General features: G+C 34.6%; 2 protein-coding genes and 1 pseudogene across 2 annotated transcripts in view; 2 read left to right on the top strand and 1 right to left on the bottom strand.

Annotated features, from left to right (window-relative positions):
• Positions 1–2644: 2644 nt before the first annotated feature.
• On the bottom strand, positions 2645–11852 carry LOC117100869 (acid ceramidase-like). The gene is made up of 12 exons (XM_033240701.1): positions 11695–11852; positions 10726–10854; positions 10025–10111; positions 8527–8605; positions 8149–8223; positions 7735–7780; positions 7358–7502; positions 6883–7019; positions 6299–6430; positions 4490–4613; positions 3787–3843; positions 2645–2767 (listed from the first exon to the last, which is right to left on the bottom strand). The coding sequence occupies exons 1-12, from the start codon at positions 11773–11775 to the stop codon at positions 2678–2680; spliced, it is 1182 nt and encodes a 393-aa protein (XP_033096592.1). The 5' UTR covers positions 11776–11852; the 3' UTR covers positions 2645–2677.
• A 51-nt stretch (positions 11853–11903) lies between these two features.
• Positions 11904–22329, top strand: part of LOC117100873 (probable phosphoglycerate kinase) — a 10990-nt gene continuing 564 nt past the window's right edge. The window contains exons 1-11 of the mRNA XM_033240706.1: positions 11904–12065; positions 12134–12257; positions 13184–13234; positions 15224–15376; positions 16065–16209; positions 16874–16977; positions 17060–17179; positions 17759–17873; positions 19920–20099; positions 20813–20889; positions 22129–22229. Of these exons, the coding sequence (XP_033096597.1) occupies positions 12196–12257; positions 13184–13234; positions 15224–15376; positions 16065–16209; positions 16874–16977; positions 17060–17179; positions 17759–17873; positions 19920–20099; positions 20813–20889; positions 22129–22229 (1108 nt within the window). The 5' untranslated portion in view covers positions 11904–12065; positions 12134–12195. The remainder of the gene's footprint in view (positions 12066–12133; positions 12258–13183; positions 13235–15223; positions 15377–16064; positions 16210–16873; positions 16978–17059; positions 17180–17758; positions 17874–19919; positions 20100–20812; positions 20890–22128; positions 22230–22329) is intronic.
• LOC117100881 lies at positions 15080–15257 on the top strand (annotated as a pseudogene).

The following is a 22329-nucleotide window of genomic DNA, read 5'->3' as shown; positions in this document are numbered from 1 at the left end:
ATAGCGCACTGTCTTTCGGATGAGACGTTTAAGCCGTTTGTCCCGTGTGCATTATGGCCCATGTGCACGTTAAAGAACGCAGTACACTCTTCGGAAAAGAGTAGGGGATTGTGTCCTGGTGTACTGCCCAATCACCACCAGAAGGACCACACTGGAAATAAGTCTGCTTCTAGACTTTCGTGGGCTATCATTGGTATTTACACCGAATAAATCCCATCCAATCCAATCGAAATATGACAAACTATCCTGCCAATTGTCATCTTTATATATTAATCCATTTTCGAGATATTTAGGTCTTGGACCTTTTGGTCCTTAAAAGCACAGCCGAATTTGGTTCGTCACCGACACTTCCTTGTATCTTAGAAGCTTTCACAAAAGTTTCATTCATATCAGTTGATTAGTTTTCAGTTAAATGGTCCTCATATCCACACCCTACTCCGGATGGTCACCAAAATGTAAACATTTCTTCAACGAATAATGACAAAATATTCTGGGTAGTGTCATTTAGAGCCATTGATTATTTTAAAAGAGATATTTAGGTCTGGCACCTTAGGATTTGTAAGTTGCTTAAACTTTCACGAAAGTTTAATTCAGATAGGTTGATTACTTTTTGAAATCTGGTCTGGGACGTTTTCTTTATATTTCTCATATCCACACTCTACTCCAGATGGTCACCAAAATTTAATCACCTCATTCTTTGGTCATACTTAACATTTCCTGTATATTCCATTTAAGATCTGTGCAGCTGTTTTTAAGATAGCTTGAACACAATAAATATGCACGACCTTAAAAACTTAAATGACCCGCCCACAAGTTCACCCCCGAATTTGTATCGTGACCAACGCTTCATAATTTGTTCCTTGTAACTTGGTTAAACTTTCACAAATGTTTATATCAGTTGATTAGTTTTTGAGATATCTTGTCTAGGACATTTGGTCCTCACAACCACACCCTAATACGGACCATCACCAAAACTTAATCATTTCTTCATTGGGTTATACCTATAACACACTCTGTTATTTTAAATTATGTCAGTGCAGCCATTATTGAGGTATGTCGCACACAATAAAAAAAAACATGAAAACACACACACACACACATACATGCCTGAAAACATATATCTCCTGGTGGAGATAATAATTACACTTGCATAGCGCATAATGCATGACAAAGCTTCTCTATGTTTCACATCATAAAAGTAATACAGTATTAAAACAAATACACAAAACAATTTAAAAAAACGAAAAAAGGGCACAAAATAAAAATTCATAATCTCTGAGGGGTTACCGTCCACCATCACCCTAGCGCAATCCCGTACTCCTACCTATGTGGCTCGAGCAAAGGAACAGGATACACATTTGTCTTGCTACAGGCGAACAGGTGCTCAGGGACGGTGGCCAAGCCAGGGAAACCCACAGAGAGAATACAGGAAAATTTATGTTGTGAAGAGATACGTTTGAAAGAGTTTTTTTTTTTAATGGGCAATGTTGCTGATAGCCACGGATGAGATGATTCAACAGATAAGGATCGATCAGCATAAAAAAGGAAATATCTTACTTTCTATTAGATAATAGTAACTTTAGTCAGTGATGCATAGAATTAATATGTTATATATACTTAAATATATACTTTACTGCATCTTATATATGCATCATAAAATATAATTTTACAAACATACTGTATTTGGCAGACAAAACACAATATTCATTGAATACTTTACAACTTTTATTTAACTTTATTCTGATTTATTTTTTTTCCAAAAATATACATAATATAAACATCTATCATCGTTTTCTGATTAAAAGAAACAGTATATTTCCAGGATTTGCAAAAGTATATAAAGTACAGTATCAATAGTCTCAAAGGCAAAAATTACTATAATTTAAATGCATATATTAATTATATACGATGATTAGCATTTTAGATGAAGTTTCCCCATTTGGATTTTCTTTTCATTCATTTAAGGCTCTATTCACACTATCGAATTTTCTGTGAGATATGTCTTTCATCTGCACATTATGGGCATAATGATATATAGCATCTATATATTGTTATAATGCTGTCATATCACACCAACATATGGGCATAACTATGGCATAGCATCCATGGCATAATCTCTTATCACACCAATATAATGGCATAATGATGTCTTATCACACCACCCATATGTGGACATGATGATGTCATATCACATCTATATACAGGCAATTCACAAGTATTTGCCACATAAAACCTAATTGTCTGGACAGAGACTCAGAAAAACGAAATCCTTGAGTGACTCCTACAATAACCTTGCTAGAGGTTAAATTCAACAAAAAATAAAAACATTATTTTCATATTAATATGCAGTTAAAAACTGATTAATATTATAATTAGCTTAATTAATAATTGTAATATCCAAAAAAATCCTGTTAAAATTTTTAAAATCAGTAAAATATTTTTGGCACAATTTAGTGAAGATGTTAGATATTAGATGTATTCATATTATAGCAAAATCACAGATTTACAAACGTTCGTATATACTTACTTATGAAATTTAATTATTTTCGATTTATCTTCATTTATCTCACCTTTTAATGACTAAAAACAAGTTTGTATCAAATTTTTACAACTTTTATGATTTATACATTTGCTTTTCTTTTTAAAATTTAGTGTCATTTTTTTTATTCAACTTCCTTTACCAGGGAAAGCATGGTTGTGGACAATCTCGAATGTAAGTTTCCAAATAACCAGAATTTACTTGCATGAGAGCAGTGTACGTTGTCAACTGTAAAAAAGACATACACAACTTAATGTAGAATGTACCTTATATTTAAGGACGGAATTATATAGGATGGGGGGGGGGAAATGGGCCCCACCCCCTGACTTTTCCACTACCGTTTTTTTTAATAGACTAAGATACAAAAAAATACTAAATGTTACAATAATTTGTAACAGCATATACTGTACTGAACACATATCATAACATTATTTGATACACATTGTATTTATATGAATAATTATGTTGCATTTAGGCATATAAAAAATAGGTTGTGCCTCTTTTCAAAATTCTGGAAAATATTAGCCAACATATCTATTGTAAATGATAGAGGCATGCATGACACAGCCTCAAATGTAGCCTCACTCCAACCCACTGACAATTTTCTGAGCGAAAAATTAATCTCAAGTAGTAAGGCTGGGTGAATTGTTAAGCGTTAAGGTAAAGCCATCATAACCATCATTTTCCTAAAAATTCCTGAGGGCCTACAATAGTTTAACCTACATAGATCATCAAAGTCTCGATCACCCAAATGAATATCAGTCTATATTTCAGATTAATTGTGGGAAAATTAATGAAATTTTTAGACATTTTTCACTAGACCGCATGACATTCACTGGACAAAAATTTTGTTTACATATTTCCGCATTCTGTAGCTGTGTCTCATCAGTAGGTTTGTGGTGTCATATGGAACGCCAAAAGGGCAACTTTTAAACACAGTCGATTTTCAAGCACACTCGGTTTTCAGGCACAGTCAGTTAACGAACACGGTAAATTTTCGTCAAGCACAGTCAAAATAACATTAAAAAACAAATGTTTGGTGAGTGTCTTCCCTATCTTTCTGCATTCATAAGTCATAGTGCTGGGTATAAAAAACACTAGCCTAAAAACCAAATACTTCTCGAAGTGGGCAATGCATTTTTGTTTAAAAGTTCACTTTAAACTATTTGAAATTTATGCTTTATGAACAAATTTTTTTCAGTTTTTTTTTTTAATTAAATGCATGTCTTAAACGTGAATATACTTACAAGGTTCATTACTGGTTTTGTGGAAAGAACGTTGTATATTCCAGCCAATCCAGCTTTCTGAATAAAACAAGAAAAAAAATTGAACTTAACAATGAAAAATTCTCTGGGAGATAAACATCAATTACAAAGAAAATCCACCTGCTACATTGGTATACTTCCATCATTTACATTGATTGAGCAATTGACTGAGTAATTTGTTGGTTAGTCATAGTTGGTTGGTCAATTGGTCATTAGTGAGTTAGTTGTTGATATCTAGAATACCCTGTAAAAATTTCAAAAAAAAAAACTGACTCACATGGATTCATTTAATCTGATAATTGATAATATGGAATGTTTACAATTTCTAAATAAACTGTGCAACAAGCCCATACCGTTCAATGTCTTTAAAAAAAACCTCTTGAAATCCTGCGATTATTTCATATTTTTCGTGGTCAAAGACGACACCCCATGGGCTGAACCCTCTCTTTCGAGAAATACAATCTATATTTTGCCATTTATCATTCAATAAATTACAATTGCATTTAATACTTATATATTCTCAATAATAATTCACTTCATACAGTACTATGCAATAATTTCATATATTTGAATTCTCTTCTTATCTGTAATGTTTTGTCCCCTCATTTTTCCTTCTTCTGCTTTCTTTCCTTTATAATCTGGTTTATTCATAATTAGTCCATTTTTTGTAGTGACTAAAACTTACCTCCTTTGTCATTTTGTTCATGCACTTTGTGGCTGGGGTTCGACGGTCATCAAAGAACGGAGGGGTTTTCCAGTTATCGTAATTGGTTTGAAGAATAAACCAACCACTTTCAGTTTTCTTTAATCTGTTTAAAATAGGAAACTTGGATATTAAAACAGAACACAATGTGTATATATACAGTTGTAACTGGCATGAAACGAATGATGACACTACACACACCGAAAAAAAAAAACCAAAAAAAAAACAAGGGATTTGGGGCCAAAACACTTCAATAATAGTGATAAAGGGACAGCAAAAAGAAATAAATGGAGATAGATTGAACATTTTTTTTTAAATGGATACAAAATGGAGATGAATAATCAAAATGGCAGTCATTACATGGTACAACTTGAAACCTCAGAAAACCTGAAACTTTGACTCAAAAATATGGGGGAAATTAAAAATGCTATTGTTAAAATTAAAGCCCCAAAACCTAGACTCAAAAACACAGGATGGTGTCTGGCAGGGGAAAGTTTCTTTACTATTGTTTGATTTGTAGTTAAGTTAAAAACTTTTTAATCCAGGCCAAAAACCTTGACTTAAAAATACCGGGAGCATGTCTGCAAAGAGAGTTTAACCCTAGTTATATACGTCTTTCAAGTTAAAAATGCTCAATTTAATCTTCCCAACGGTCAGCTTAATAGTCATCAATACTCATCCTCATTATCATTATGGCTATCGTCATTATCATCATAATCATCACCACCTTTGAAGTCTAATGTGGTGACGATTATGATGATAATGATGAAAATGATATTTATTATCATTATTATCATAATAATTATCACCAACTTTGAAGTCTAATGTGCTCCCCACCACCAGTTGCTCAGCGGGTTTAGTTTACCAACAAATTGAACTTGGCGAAATGGACAGCACCTATTTTCCATGCACACTGCTTAAAGTCATTCGCAATGGCTGCACAATCATTTCCACCTTAAAGGTAACAAACTTATCTTTCAAAAACACTAAACATATTAATATTTTCTACACAAAAAGAGGGTTTTATTTATTTCAATGAAACAATTAAATTATGAGCCTTAAAGGTATAGAATATTTCAACTTGAATTTCATAACTTGCAAAAAACTTGATAATCCTAATTTTAACAGATATTAAGGAATGATTGAGCATTATAATAAACTAAGTCATGTAAGTGATAATCTTCTTCTTGTGTATGGCAAACAGCATAATTTTTTTTTCTATTTTCTATTTTTTTTTTTTTAGTGTGAATGCAATTGGACTGTTCAAAAATTCAATTCAAAGTAGGAGTAATTTTAAATTATGCTACCTCAGCTTTATATTCGAACCAGTCAATGTGTGACAAAACTACAAAAACCCAGAACTAAATGCAACAGAAAATATTTAGCGTAATCTGTTCCTGAAATATACTAAAATCCAATCAGGTTAACATCCAACAATTTATTGTGTCAATTTGCACAATTACTGTGTTGAAGAAAATAATTGTTGTTGCTAAAGAAAATATTTAATAAAAAAAGTTAATAAGATAGACGCCTGTGTAAGCATATGAAAGTCTGTTGTTGCTAAGAAAAAAAATTAATAAAAAAAGTTAATAAGATATACGCCTGTGTAAGCATATAAAAGTCTGTCGTTGCTAAGAAAAAAATTTAATTAAAAAAAATTAATTAAGATATACGCCCCTGCACAAACCAAAGGCGGGGAACACATTATTTATGGCATCAAAGGGATCTGTTGTTGAGTGACTCCTCAATGATATCTCCATGTTAATACTATGCCATACTGAACAAACTTACTCTTCAAGGTTGTCCATCGTTTCCCTTGATCTTGTGATGACACAGCCTTGGCCTGAACTGTTACCACCAAGAATGAAGTAAGCTGGAGCAAGAAGTTCCTCAGTCATGATGGAACTCTTGGCCGCCTCATAACTGCAGATTCATATAAAGAAAATTTAATAAAAAATAATTAAACTAAGTATTCTTATATTTGCTGTCAACTTATTAATAAAGTATTATATTTCTGTTAATAATTATTTGAAAATGATATAAATAAATAAAAAAATATAGTTTTAATGCTTTCTAATTCAGATTTGAGACCATCTAAATTCTACCCCACGAAGAACTGTTCTTTGTGTACCAGAAACGGTTTTTTGTGGTTCCACTCAAGTCTTACTTGATTTAGTAAGAAAGAACCGTTCTTCAGGATACCAAAAAGTGTGGTTCTTTTTTATGGTACCATTTTTATAGCCACGAAAAAAAAAAACGGTTCATTCTCGTCAGTACAAACACACGGTAAGATATTCAGCTTAACTTTGTGAAGATTTACCCAAAAAGTAATTAGCATACGTTAACAATAACAATTGAAAAAGAGGATAGACTACCTTGCGGAAGACACCAATGTTTCCCGTAGGAAGAATCCCATCCATTTGCCACTATGGTCTCCTAAAAGCCACTTGATAAAACCAACGTATCCACCGTCCAACTGGAATCTCTCATTCATAGACAATGTCAACACTCCCTAAAATATTAAAGTCAATATGATTATCATGGGACATATAATATAGCTACTTAAAACAGTTTCAGGCAATGGTGATGACGGTGAAGAAAACAGCATTGAGGATGACGACAATGGTGATTGTGAGAACTAGTTCACTCTATTGTGTGATATTTTCAGTAGACTGTAAAAGGATCACAACCATTGTCATTGTCATCGTCATCAATGCTGTCTTCATCACCATTGCCCGGTCATCATCATATGACGTCTGCCAAAAAATAGAACTTTATGTTAAATTAAACAAATACGAAAAGATGTTATAAGAAATCTAAGAGGAGGTATATAGAAGATTGCATGCTTACGGGTTTCACGCCTGTTAAAACGCCGATGTAGCCGGTAAAATGAACAGCACGGGCAACAGTCTTACCCCCTGACTGGTAGTCTACATTTATGATTAGTGGACGAAGTTTCTCAGTCAGTGCCCATTTGTCATTTTCTGTATCCCAACTGTTAAAATAAAAAAAATCAATCAATGAAAAATATTACAGAAAGGGAAATACACGACGTGATTTGTTTGATTAAAAATGTCTGAAACAGGGTATACACAGAGAAAAAGTCAGAAACATTGAAAATTTATGCAGTATGAATGACCCCACAATGACCCCAAAGTGCTCTACTTCATCAGAAAGGATCAACTCATTAACACACTTCATTGCAATGTTAATATTAGATTACTCACCCAAGGAAGAGACCAAAGTCCAAGTTCCGAGCATGATACAATGTCCCTATAAAAAAAGATTATCAACTTTAATTGATAAACAAAGTGATACAAATATCTTTTTCAAAATATGAAAAAATTGTGAAATAATGGCCCCTTATAAATTACTTTTTATACCTTCAAGTCTGTTCATCTATGTCCTCAGCAGTACAGTACAACACAAACAGATTAAACCAATCTTTGATGTAAAATTTAGTACATCTTTCTATTTTTTATCTATTTCTTTATGTACAATAGCACCTTTCTTTTCAGATGCGAAGTGCTTTTTTTACGCAGATCAGAGCGTTAACATTCTACAAGTGTAGAAATCAGCGCAGGAGCAGGCAACCCCACTACATCCCCACTGATGGATATCAACTTAATAAAGTATCTTACCATTAGGAGCCTCAGCAATGATTGAAGTACATAGAGTAAATATTTCATAGAAAACATTGTACAATACCACTTGTCCTGTGAAGTAATCAGATATGTTAATTAGTTAATATTAATTATTACGCCCAGGATCAAAACAAATAAATAAATCATATACATTAATGATTTGCATATGTATGTCAAAGTTCAAGAAATATTGCATTAATTGATTGGTTAATTATTCAAGTGGGATAATTATTCAAGTGAATAGAATCGAAACAAGAGTTCCAAGCGATTTGCTTACTCAACTATTCAAAAACTGGTCCAAAATGAGTACAACTGTTTGGGGAATGGGAAAGGGGGGTGGGGTGCTTATAAATATTTTTAATGTTCCAAACTTACCAAGAGGAATATCCGCTGCAGTAGCAATACCCTTCATCTCATCACCATACGGTGCTGGTAACTGATCTGCAAGCAAGGCCTATTGTGAAACAACCACAACATATCATTCCACAATGAAGAGGGGAGCATGACGAATAATCCCCACCCACTATCAAAAATCAAATGTCCATCCCCTTGTAAAAAATACAATACATTATATCAGAATTTTCCATTTAAATAGCAAGCTCTAAAATGCAATACTGTAGTAGGCACCAGATCAGCATCACTCTCGATTGGGTTGGCCTTTGGCTGAAGCTTTGCGGCCAATTATTATTTTCCCCCAGCCTCCTCCTCCTCCCCCTCCTTTTCTTTTCCTGTGCCGTTAACACTTCAAAGAGGACTTTCTTTTGGATAGTAAAAGAATCCTATGCAGTATATTGATATGGGAATTGTTTCAGGAAGATACTGAAATGGATGAGGCATTTTAACTATCAATCACATCATAATCCACCGTATCACAAGATTTGTATCTTGAACTCTGGAATTGGAAGACAAGCATCGTATCCATCTACTAAACTAAACCCCAGTTTCTGTAGTGTGAAACAGATGACAGTTGTACTCCCCCTGAACGGGACACTAGTCCGTCGCAGGTTAGTCCCCAGTAGTTTGCTGGTTCCCATTGATACAGCTGGGTGGATTGAAGCAATGCAGCTAAAGTACCTTGCTCAAGGACACAAGAGAATCTGCACATCGGAGACTCGAAACCCGGAGCATACGATTGAAAGCTCAAACATCAACCACTGCGCCAAACTGCCGCAAACATCTTATCCATCAAAACATGTTCTTTTTGTTAACATGTTAAATTATATTATTGTTCATTGTTAATATTATAAAAGAATACAGTAGAAACTAAAAGAAAGAAAGCATAGTACGCTTGTTGTGTTAGTGTAAACAAATGATACACCCCTGTACGCAGCTAATACTGAGGATGCCTGCACGGTACTCGGTTGTCACACAATCACGGTTTGTTTATCTGTGTTTCAGAGCAGAGGGTATCAGTGTTCCACAAAATACACTACCTTTGTAGAAGGTGATAGATTAATGGTATTGCACTACAGTAAGCATTTAGAAACGAAAGCATTTCTTATGTTATCTATACAGTATATCTTGTTATACACACTGTAGTACATTCCAATTATTATTTTTCTGAGTGTTGTGTCTGTTGTACAAATTGTGTTGTGCTTTGTTGTTAATTTTTTTGACAATATAGTTGTGACGCTCATGGACCATGGTTTTGTGCCTTGCATTTTTCCTTGCATCCTTAGTACTGCAAGGAAAAGGCACATTACAAATGCCCATACCAGCACCAGTGGGGGTCACACTGCGATGAGGTAACCAAATGCAGAGGGCGCACTTTACGACAGTGATGGCAACTTTCATTGTTACTAATGGAGTGACATATATATAAATGGGAATGTACTCTCTTTAGTATCTATATTCTTTGATTATTCATACTTACAAACTCTTTGTCAATAAATGCAATAGCTTCGGTAACATTGACGACTGATCCAACTAAATCGATGATACTTTGAATCATTGCTTTTAACTAAAAGTAAAATAAAAAACAAAGTAATGAAATGTTAAAAATCATAGCCCTGTACAGAACTATCAAATTGTATTAGACAAAAACATGTTAACATGGCTAAATATGGATATGATGACATTACATCATGATCACATACAGGCACAACATGATGGGCATACAAACAGCTTCTTGGCAAACAAAACTTGATACTTTCAATCATTGCTTTTAACTAAAATTTTAAAATACAACATTGAAATGTTAAAATTCTTAAAGCCCTGTTCAGACTATCAATTTGTATTTAAACATGTGACATGCCTGATGACATCACATCATGACCATACAGTATATAGGTACATCATGGCTATCGCATTACACAGTTTTTGACAAAGAACATTTTATAGTGTGGACAGGTTTGTTTTTTTTTTGCTTATTTTTGTTTGTTTCTTTTTTTAAATCAGAATTTAACGCCCATCACAATCCTGAGAATATACAAGGCGCTGGCATCATAATTTCAATTTGTGGATCAAGTGTGGCAATTATCTTATTTGAACACCTTCTTACCTGGACAATGTAAAGTAAATATTGTACTAATAATACTGTAATATTTTCACTGATAACAGTAACTGTATGTTTACCTCGGGGGCTTTTTCCTTTGCCAAATTTGACCATCTTTCCTTCGGTGGGAGATCTAAATTCAGCACAAATGTTTTTACTCGATCTTTCTCGTTTGGTGGATAAGCATCTGTCCTACAATCTTCTGTGAACTAAATGTTTACAGAAATTAATTAAATAATTAATATTGCAATACCAGTACTTTTATTTGAATAAGATGTGAAAACAAATAAATTCAAATAATAATAATAAAGCTTAATTTATTACATGGATAATTAATTGATATTTATTCAGACAAAAATTATAATTCAAAAAATATCTGGAAGACACAAAGTCAGTCTAAAACCACTGTCACCAAATATATGTGGTCTCATTTTTGCAAGAGTTGTTGCATTAATAATATTTTAATAATAAAATATGCATGCATTTTTAATTTATAGTAACTAACTATACTAAAATTATATCATTTCAACATTTTTTAAAATATACAAAACAACTAAATCTTTATTAAATATAATTAAATTATCTTCTGCAAGTATTGCTGTAGTATAATTATATACCATTATCAATTTAATACTAATAAAACATTATAAATTTTTAAAACAAAGCTTTACAAAAATCATATACAGTAATATGCTTACACTATACTATTGCATTGGATTTTAAACTTCAAAAATGGGTCCAATTCTCCAAAAATAGCCACACTCTTTGGTGCTAGTTGTCCTGTACATGGGCCTGATCGTCCTCAAAATGAACCAAATCAGACGTCACGCCGCATAAACTTATAGGTGATCTGATAACCAAACTTACACACACCTCTTCCTTCGCTTGGGCCTAGCCTAGCTAGGGCCTAGGCAAGAGCAAGTGATTACCACTCTGGTGTGTAAAGTACTGTGTACGTGTAGGGCCTAGCCTAGGGCCTAGGCCTAGCTAGTCTATAAAATATCTAAGCGAGTGTCTATTTTAATAAATATAGTTTACTTTAAACTTACCGGAGGTACATCTTGAGATAGTGTACTGTCAAATAATATTCCAATGTACAGTGAAATTGCAACTAAAATAACTTTCTGCATAGTGACGAAAAGAATAAATCCTCGCTGTTATTCCTTCTCTGTTTATTTTGGTCATGTGAGAGAACGCCTATCATGTGACCGATCTTAATCTAATCGCATTCAATAAAATACAAAAATTGTACTTACTGTCCTTGTTCAAAGATTATAGGGCCTAGATGTTCATTATTTCAGACAGATGTTTACAATTTTCCACTATTTCTTAATTAAAGCAGGGAGTTGTTATTACAACTCCCTGATTAAATATAGCCTACATTTTAACTGCCATCCACGTGGTGTTTTTAGCTAGCTAGGTGGGTAGCTGTACATCATTACGTAACAAAACGACCCGGAAATAGTTTACCGGCAATTTAATTCCCAGGTTCGCGAGAATTCATTCTGCAAGATCATCAACAAAACAGTCGGAGGCTTGTTATTTCAAAGATGGCATTAAACAAACTTAGCATCGCTAATGTTAGCTTTGAGCAAAAGCGAGTTATAATGCGGTAAATATATTTAATTGTTTGGTTTAATTGTTTTTTAAAGTTGTTTGGTTTTTCTGTGGTTGTATAGAGCTAAGCCCTAAGCCCAACTCCATCTTATACCTACCACCGGAACGGAGGACCGAAGAAAGCCAGGCCTAGGCCTATGCTACCTCATCTTCAAAACTCTTAGCCTAGGCTATTATTCTTTAATAATCACAATTTTCCAGAAAATTAATAGTAGTTGAACTGAATTATTGAAACATTGCTCCAGAATGATAACTTGCAAATTGGTATTGTTCTAATTTTTTTATTGTGATTTTGATGTTTTTGTGAAATAGGAAATTTCAAAGATCTTAATAACATGCTAAATAAATAAATAAATAAGTAAATAAAATAAATAAATAAATATAATAAGTCATTAGACAAGGAGTGGAATATTGCAACATTATATAATGGAAAGCTTTACCCACTGACATCCATTTATCTTTGTGTGTTAAAAAGCTTACCTTTTTTCAATCGTAAACAAACTTAGTATCGCTAATGTTCGCTTTGAGCAAAAGCGATCGGTAATGCGGTAAATATATTTAATTGTTTGGTTTAATTGTTTTTAAAAGTTGTTTGGTCCTTGCTGTGGTTGTATAGAGCTAGGCATTAGCGGCACTGAACAATTGCATCTGCTGCGGATATTGGCCATTACAAATTATCATAACATGATTGATTGAATGATTGATTGATAGCTCTATATTTCTTTTTGTTATTTTTTTTTTATGTCAGATCTTAGTTATTTTATAATTGTTTTTTATTTAGTATGTCGACCACTTGCAACAATGAAGAATTTCATGACAGCATGTTATTGTATGCTATGTTAGCTACAATCTGAAACTAAGTGATCTTCAATTGGCTTGGCATAATCAAAGAGTGAATTGTGTTTTAATTTTTCCTTGTAGGGTGGATTTCAATGTGCCCATGAGTGATGGTAAAATTACAAACAACAAGAGGTGAGTTCAATAAGTCGAGTGAGAGACTAATGAAAGGAGTTTTGAATCATGATTATAATGATGACGGCGATGTCATGATGATATGAGATGATAATGATAATGATTGATGATGAATTCTGAATACTGCAAAATGAAATCAAAGCTGATGGTATTGATGATATGTATAGCCAGGCAGTCTTTACATTATTGATGCTTCACAACCTTTAAACTGGTATTATTTACAAAACAACTCAGGGAGACTCCGCCCTTTGAGATATAAAACATCTAGATGTAGAAACTCATTTGTACACGACTCCATTTTTGTATTAATAACAATTTTTTGCGGTTTAGTATAGTTAAGTCATAACTAGCAATATCTTGTTATCCTGTATAGAATATACTGGCAGTAGTAAGTCTTTTTTTTTTTTTAATGTTCTGGTAAATGTATATATTTTAATATCAGTTTGGTTTTTTTTTATGTTTTTTATTGTTAAAACTAATGTTATCATTTTATATTTTATTTGTCCATTGTACTTTATTCGCACCTGGACACAAATTTTGACTATCTCGTATTGTCGACAATAAAGATTCCTTTATCCCTTGATGATGTAGGTGATTGTGATAGGAGATTGATGATGATGATAGAGTAACAGACCTGGTCCTTGTCAGGGTGACCATGGGTTCGGCCAGAGCTATGGGCCCTGGACTTCAACAAATAACAAATAAACTACATAATAACAAACTCAAGATTCTCACTCTCAGTGGGTCAAACTCTTTATTGACGTCTGATTCAGTAAACAATTACAATTGTGATCACTCACCCTTAATTACTCCCACGTAATTACTATAATACAGGGGCAGATAGATAGAATCCCAAACAGGTACCCTAATCTTACGGATCAGCCTGCTCTATACTGGAATTCAATGCAGCCGTCCCAGACGAATTCTCAAGCATCAATCTATAACCTCGTCCTAACTGTACTCAAGTTAAGTAGTTAATTTGCATATCCAAAACAACAGGGCATTGGATGGCCAGTCTAATTGGTTAAACTAAGTTTAGGCAGATTCACTTCCTATCTGAGTTAGTCCATTTCCCATGACCTTGGTGACCCTGGAAAAACCCCAAATTCCATTACAATACAATAGAATGAGAAGCATGAGGATGCCGATAAATCCATTCAAGAGATGATGATGGAGAAAAGGATTATTCTATAGACATTGAGTAGGCCAACCAATCGGAGAACAAAACATGATTTATCATATACTTCATAATAACAATGATAATCATCATCATCATTTATTTAAGTCAGTTTTCTTCCCTCTTCCAAGGGGTTACTGACTGTCACTTGTTCCATGCAGCTACACCATCTTTCCACTTCTTCCTGTCTTGTGCATCATACTCCTCCAAACCAATTTTTGCACTTTCTTTCTTCACCATATCTTTCCACGTCACCTTTAGCCGCCCCCTTAGTCTTCTACCTTCAACTTCTAGATGCCAGGCTCTCTTTACTGGATCACCTTCGTCTTTTCTTAGCACATGACCCATCCATCTCAAGCTACTCCTCATAACAACCTCCACAATTGTTTCACTTAGACCTAGACATTCCATAAGCTCCTTTGTGTTCCTTCTTTCTGCCAGCTTAACACCGCACATTTTTCTTATCATTGCTCTTTCTGTTCTTCTCAAAATTCCCTCTTCAGTTGTCTTTATGTTCCATGTTTCGGCACCATACACCATTGCTGATCTTACACAGGCTTTATAAATCCTACCCTTTATTCCCAATGAGAACCTTCTGCCACACAGTACCATGGCCAGCTCATTGAACTTAGACCATCCAACCCTACTTCTCCATTCCACCGCAATTTCACAATTCTCGGCCTTTTGGCTAAGATCATGTGTAATATCTGTTCTTTTCAGCTTAATATCTGAAACGATGCTTATTGAGTAGCTTCGAATATTAAACTGATTTTTGAACTTATTCAACTACGAAATAATATTTTCTATTGTAGGATTGTTGCAGCTCTTCCTAGTATCGAACACATCTTGAAGAATGGTGCCAAGAGTTTAGTGCTGATGAGCCACTTGGGTCGACCAGATGGAAGGAGTCAGCCTAAATTCTCCTTGCGTCCAGTGGCGGAGGAACTTAAGACATTGTTGAAGAGGTGTTGTTGAAATCATTTTTTAAAATCGAAAAACTTATAATTTTGATTTGAATTATTATAGAAACTATCAATCAGTTGGATTGGATTGAATTACGAAAAAGGATAACCTACGAAAATCTGAAGACTCCCAGTGGGGTACTCCTTTTGGTGGTGATTGGGCAGTAGACCAGGAGACAATCCCCCTACTCTTTTCCGAAGAGTGTACTGCATTCTTGAACATGCACGTGGGCCATAATGCACAGAGGGCCAACGGCTTAAACGTCTCATCTGAAAGACAGTGCGCTATGGTAACTTTCATTTCAGCCCTCTAGCTGAAACACAAGGAGAGGCAGCAATGGGAATTGAAGCGGGGACCAAGAGGTCTCCACGGTTCAGCGCACACACTGTGGCTTCTACCAGATTGACCGACTGAGCTAAGGTGCATTGATATTAATGCACGTTATCAGTGGGCCACCTAGGAACCTTGGAATGGGGGAACTAATAGGGGTGTGCGAAGTTGGCATGAGGGGCACAGTACAATACAGTAGCACACAAAATAAGGTGGCTTAAAATCTTGAGCGTAATTTTTTGGGGTTTGAGAATGACTGGGTGAGGGAGAAAGATTTTTTGGACAATCTTTGGTCCCCGCTCCCCTTTATGCATGCCACTGCACATTATACAAAAATATTTGCTATACTTCTTTTTGTAGAGAAGTAGAATTCTTGGAAGACTGCATTGGTAGCAATGTTGAGGATGTGTGCATGAAGGCAGACAATGGTTCTGTTATTCTGCTGGAGAATTTACGGTTCCATCCGGAAGAAGAAGGGAAAGGAGTGGATGCAGATGGCAAGAAGGTATTAAAATGATGCTCTAGTTCTTTGGGTATAAGCTCACCTCATGTATAAGCCCATCTCTTACTTTATGCCCAATTTACATACCAGCCTTTCCCCGGGCAAAAGCCCAGGGCCAGTACCACCGAGAGAGGGTAGGGGACAGCTTCAAGATCTCCAGGGCCCAAGCTTACAATGGGGGTGCATAGAAATTGTCTTTCAAAAATAATAATTATTATCATAGGCCCTCAATAATGGCATGGGTTCCCTAATAATGAACCCCCCAGATTGACAGGGTCCCCCAAAAAAATTGTTTGCGCCTTCAGCGCAATCTTTCCCGTGCTTCGCACTCGTAACTGGGGCCCAGACAAACCCTTGCCCCTGTTAAACTTTCCCGTCTTGGCAGCCCTAGGTATGATTTGAATGAATAACTTAGCTGAATTTTACATTTAAAAAATCAAATATTGACTTTGAATTAGGCATTCGGTGCTGAAAAATTGCCCTTTGATTGAAAAGGGGATTCCCCGGGTATAAACCAACCCTTCCTCCCCCCCCCCCAAAAAAAAGTAGGCCCTATTTTCTGTTCAAGGGGTTGCGCTTATACCAGCGGAAATACTGTAATATGACATCATATTATGATTGTCTGACAACATCATTTTATCTACAAAATGTGATATTCCATTTTCAGGTAAAAGCCAGCCAAGAAAGTATTGATAAATTCAGAGCATCTCTTTCTAAACTTGGTGACATCTACGTGAACGATGCATTTGGCACGGCACATCGGGCTCACAGGTACGTTATACAAGTAGCGTTGTGATTGGCTTGATTTTTAAAGTGTACTTCATTGTATTTACATAGTTTTCACTTGATTTAGTTCCATGGTGGGTGTTCAGTTGGAAACGAGAGCGTGTGGATTCCTGATGGAAAAAGAACTCAAGTACTTCTCAAAGGCGCTGGAGAAGCCGGATAGACCATACCTTGCTATACTTGGAGGGTATGTCTGCTTCCTTGCTATTTCATTCCTCTTTGTTTTATTTAGTAAGTTACACTAGACAGGGTTGGAACTGTTAGAGAAGGTTTGAGGGTGTTTGGCATTTGATGAAAGAGGTGCTGAAAAAGGAAGGCAGGGAAGGATCTGCCAGCAATTGAATGGGGAAATGAACGGTTGGAGAGGGAACATGCAGAGCATAGGTGCTTGTAAAAAAGATGGTTAGCAAAGGGAATAAATAATTAGAAAAAAAGACGGATAGGGATTGGTTAGAAAGAAATGAAGATTGTAAGAAAACTGACAAAGGTCAAAAAAGCAATGTGATGCTTGGAAAGGAAATATGTGGTTTAAAATCTAGAGAAGGTTGAGTAGCCTAAAGCCTAAATGCCATGCTGGTGATGAATGAACAATAATTATATTTATTTAATAATAATATAGTAAATGTAATATTATTAGCAGTGTGTTAGTAGATAGTATTTATAGCAGTAGTAATAAATTAAAGGTATTATTAAAAATGCACATAATAATAATTAATAATTAATTAAAGTTAGTATTAATACTAGAATATTACTTTGTTTATTATAGGGCCAAGGTGCATGACAAGATAAAATTGATCAATAATTTACTGGATAAAGTAAATGAGATGATCATTGGTGGAGGAATGTCCTTTACTTTTGCCAAGGTGCTCAACAATATGAAGGTATGCAAGCACTTAACAAAGTTTTTTTTTTTAATTAATTCACTTAATTTTTAAGCTCAAGGCTAATTGGGTATGCCAACAGCAAACTTAATCACTACATTAAGTCTCACCATGAGGCATAGGGAGTGTGCTTAATAAGAATATTAGTTTTCAAAAATAATACTAAAATTCTACTTGTTAAAATTAGAATCTTTCAGAAGGGATGTGAATTCACTCATCTGTGTATTCTCTGCACAAGCAATAATAATAATAATAAATAATAATAATAATATAATAATAATAATAATAGTATATTTGGGCCTCTATATTTATATACTGATCCTGATGTTCTGATTTGGACCCCATTGGAAATAAATCAACATTATCAACAGGCAATTTTTATCTGTTTTTTGTATCTCTTTGTTTTGTGTTGTATTTGAATGGATGCTAAATAAATAAAGAAAATAAAAATGAATAAATAATAATAATAATGATAATAATAATAACTATTAATAATACTTTATTTATCTTTTCTTTAACATTTTTTTTGTCATCTATTTGAATTGAGATTTATTTATTAGACACACTCTTATGTTCAGGACTACACAATTAAAGCTTGCTTACAGTGGGGTAACTTTTTTACAATATATATCTATTTTCATTTCAAATTGGGACGCTCCTACAGCTGGATCTAAAAAAACTTGTGCCAAACTTTCGTTACCAAGTCGTCGCGTATTTTATTATCAATTCTCAACAAAGATACTAGATATAAAAACAAACTGGAAAGACACCCAGACAGTGACATCGGTGAATACATAACCTCCTTGGGGGCGGTAGAAATCGTTGCTATTATCCAAATAATACACAAAACAATTAAAGCACAATCATGAATCAGTAAAGAATAAAACAACAATACAGGGCAAAATCGCATGGCCGGACGCACTCTTAGTGAAAAAGTTTTCCTCCATTAGTGGAAAAGGAAGGGCGCCTTTTGCGTCTGGATATACTTAGCAACAGAAGGGCGCCCTGTACGTTGGGCACGAAGTATAGGAAACTTGCATGGTTGGGCACGACTTCCGCCTCATTTTTGCAATGCGAGAACTCTATCTTGTATTTCTAGTATTTTTGGTAGTATTAATACTAGAATATTACTCTGTTTATTGTAGGGCCAAGGTGCATGACAAGATAAAATTGATCAATAATTTACTGGATAAAGTAAATGAGATGATCATTGGTGGAGGAATGTCCTTTACTTTTGCCAAGGTGCTCAACAATATGAAGGTATGCAATCAATTAACAATTTTTTTTTAAATTAATTTATTTATTTAATTTTTAGGCTCAAGGCTAATTGGGTATGCCAACAGCAAACTTAATCACTACACTAAGTCTCACCATGAGGCACAGGGAGTGTGCTTAATAAGAATATTAGTTTTCAAAAATAATACTAAAATTCTACTTGTTAAAATTAGAATCTTTCAGAAGGGATGTGAATTCACTCATCTGTGTATTCTCTGCACAAGCAATAATAATAATAATAAATAATAATAATAATATAATAATAATAATAATAGTATATTTGGGCCTCTATATTTATATACTGATCCTGATGTTCTGATTTGGACCCCATTGGAAATAAATCAACATTATCAACAGGCAATTTTTATCTGTTTTTTGTATCTCTTTGTTTTGTGTTGTATTTGAATGGATGCTAAATAAATAAAGAAAATAAAAATGAATAAATAATAATAATAATGATAATAATAATAACTATTAATAATACTTTATTTATCTTTTCTTTAACATTTTTTTTGTCATCTATTTGAATTGAGATTTATTTATTAGACACACTCTTATGTTCAGGACTACACAATTAAAGCTTGCTTACAGTGGGGTAACTTTTTTACAATATATATCTATTTTCATTTTAAATCCCCCTTCAGACAAAAGCCAGAATTTCTGAGTCTACTGTAGGTTTTAAAGGCCAGAAATTCATGTCATAGAACTCAACCCTACATCATGGAACTCTAGATTCAAATGATTTATGAATGAATTATCGTCATCATTTAGATTGGGGCATCTCTATATGATGAGGAAGGCTCAAAGATCGTTAACCAACTGGTAGAGAAAGCAAAGGAACGTGGAGTCACTCTTCATTTTCCCACAGACTTCATGATGGGGGATAAATTTTCAAATGATGCTAAATCAGCAGTTGCAACCCTTGGTGATGGTATTCCCGATGGGTGGATGGTAAGTTCCATCGCAAGTAACATTTCTAATCAATAAGTCAGTAGGGTTTTTTTTTTTTTTTTAATTTCATGAAATGTACTTTACTTATACCGTAGTTCCTCCGGTCTACTCCACCCCCTAGAACACAAAGTATGAACAAATTTTTGGGGGTTGGCTTATACCCGGAGCTGCGGTGGCACCAGAAATCTTCCGACAAGGTGTCCGAGCCAAGGGGCCGGCGAAGCCTCGGTCGACAGCCCGGAATAAAAACTCTCTTGTAGTGTTCACGAAGAGTTTTTATGGCTATGTATGGTCCAAAATATGCTTTTAAACGACAATATTAGGGATTGGCAGTCAAAATAACGTTTAGATATGCAAATTATTTTTTATACATATTTTTGATCCGACGACTTAGTCGTGTGTGTTGGACGACAAGGGGGTCCAGACCTGTCCAACGGATGGGAAAATTCCCCCAGCCCCCTGGTGCAATCACTGACCAGGAGAATAACCTTTTTATTCAAATGGAAATTTTTCGGCACTGTGTCTTTTGAGAATATTGTAAAAGTCATACCTTGGTATTTTGCCTAATAAGGAAAGACTGTTGCATAAAATTGGGCATAAAGTATACTAGGGGTATGGATTATACACAAGTACAATATATGTTTATGGATATTGCAGTACCTAAATTACGTACACACAACCATACTGACATGTCATTTGGTATGTTCTTGTAGGGTCTTGATTGCGGTCCAGAGAGCATAGCCAAATTCAAAGCTGTAGTGGATAATGCAAAGACTATTGTATGGAATGGGTAAGAACTACATTAATACGTAATGTATGACACAATGAAGAAATGGATTATTTTGTTATTTATTCACTATCATGTTATAAATACAGTAAATTGTAGTACGGTAATTATAATATATTTGTGGCTCGGGCCACCTTGAGGGCGGGCTTTTGAAGCACTTGCTGTGCAAGGCGCTTGTGTTTTTCACCAAGACATTTTATCTATGTTTGTCTCTACCCAGGATTATGCATGGGTACCGGCATATGTGAGGCCTCACCACGAAATGAGACGTATCGTTGGTGAAATCATATTGAGATATTCACCAAAATAGGTCAAAGGCAACATTTTTCATGCTGCATTTTTGGCTATTAACAGAACTCATGGTCCATGGCACCCGGCTTTTGGAAAAACCCGGGTTATAAATCCCTCTGGTTTGTTGAATAGCGATGGGTTCTTAAATTATTTATTGCCACTTAAGCCCATGAGATGAAGTGAGTGATTGTAATGGGTTTCTTGTTTACATTCCAATGGCTATATGTTGCTGGCCAGGACTCTCTTGTTAACTCCCAATGGACATTCTTAAAACCAATTAAAGTTAAGTTTATGGAGCTGCTATCAGCTCCCTCTGGACCATTTGACAGCTCGCTCTCAACTATCAGACAGCTCACTACAGACCATTTCTGCTAACGGGGACTTTTGCCTCATGTACAAAATTTTGATTTTAATGTTTTTGAATAACTTGATACTTATATTTCATGATTGTGTACTTTTTAAGTGAATTTTCTTACTAAAACAGTGTTTTTTCGCATATTCTGTAATTCTAGCCGATTTTCTCAAAACCTGGTTCTCATACACCTAAACTTTAAATGCTAACATCTCTGGATCCATTTATCCTAGGGAAGCCATTCAAAGACCAAATTAAAGCTTATAATGTGGTCTACCAAAATGTAATATAAACTAAATTTTTGATTTTCTAATGATGAGACTCATTTTGTAGTCCGACTTCACATATGCTGGAAAGCCAAAACAGACTGCTGTACTGGAGAAGTGACAAACCCCCCCCCCCCACAGTTTTTGCACAATCTGTTCCAAACTCAAAGGAAAGAGAGAGATAGGCACCCTGGCCTTGTGAGCCCAGAGCTTCAGTTTTTCGACCTTTAGCATTAGTATGTTAATTATGATATGAATATAAATTAAGTTACAGTTGGCAGTATTCTTGACTAACATAATTTATTATACACAATCTTCACATATACTTTCTAGACCTGTGGGTGTTTTTGAGATGGAAAAGTTTGCTAAGGGCACTAAAGGCGTGATGGATTCAGTAGTTGCAGCAACAAAGCGTGGCACTACAACTATAATTGGTAAAATCAAATGTTAATAAAAAATTATAATATATATAATAATAATAATTATATATATATAATAAGACTAATAATTGTCTCTTATACACATCTAGATGTG

The sequence above is a fragment of the Anneissia japonica genome, unplaced genomic scaffold (assembly GCF_011630105.1).
Source record: "Anneissia japonica isolate Jap-2015-1 unplaced genomic scaffold, ASM1163010v1 scaffold1446_len297786_cov117, whole genome shotgun sequence".
Classification (NCBI taxonomy): Eukaryota; Metazoa; Echinodermata; class Crinoidea; order Comatulida; family Comatulidae; genus Anneissia; species Anneissia japonica.
Note: the sequence above shows the minus strand (reverse complement) of the source record. Positions and strands in the feature narration are given on the sequence as shown.

Excerpts from the sequence above, each read along its gene's own strand:
- LOC117100869 (XM_033240701.1), bottom strand. The coding sequence starts at position 11,775 with ATGCAGAAAGTTATTTTAGTTGCAATTTCACTGTACATTGGAATATTA. Across the intron at positions 10,855-11,694 it reads TATCTCAAGATGTACCTCCG|TTCACAGAAGATTGTAGGAC; the intron begins GTAAGTTTAAAG and ends GTAAACATTTAG. Across the intron at positions 8,606-10,024 it reads CATTTATTGACAAAGAGTTT|GCCTTGCTTGCAGATCAGTT; the intron begins GTAAGTATGAAT and ends GTTTCACAATAG.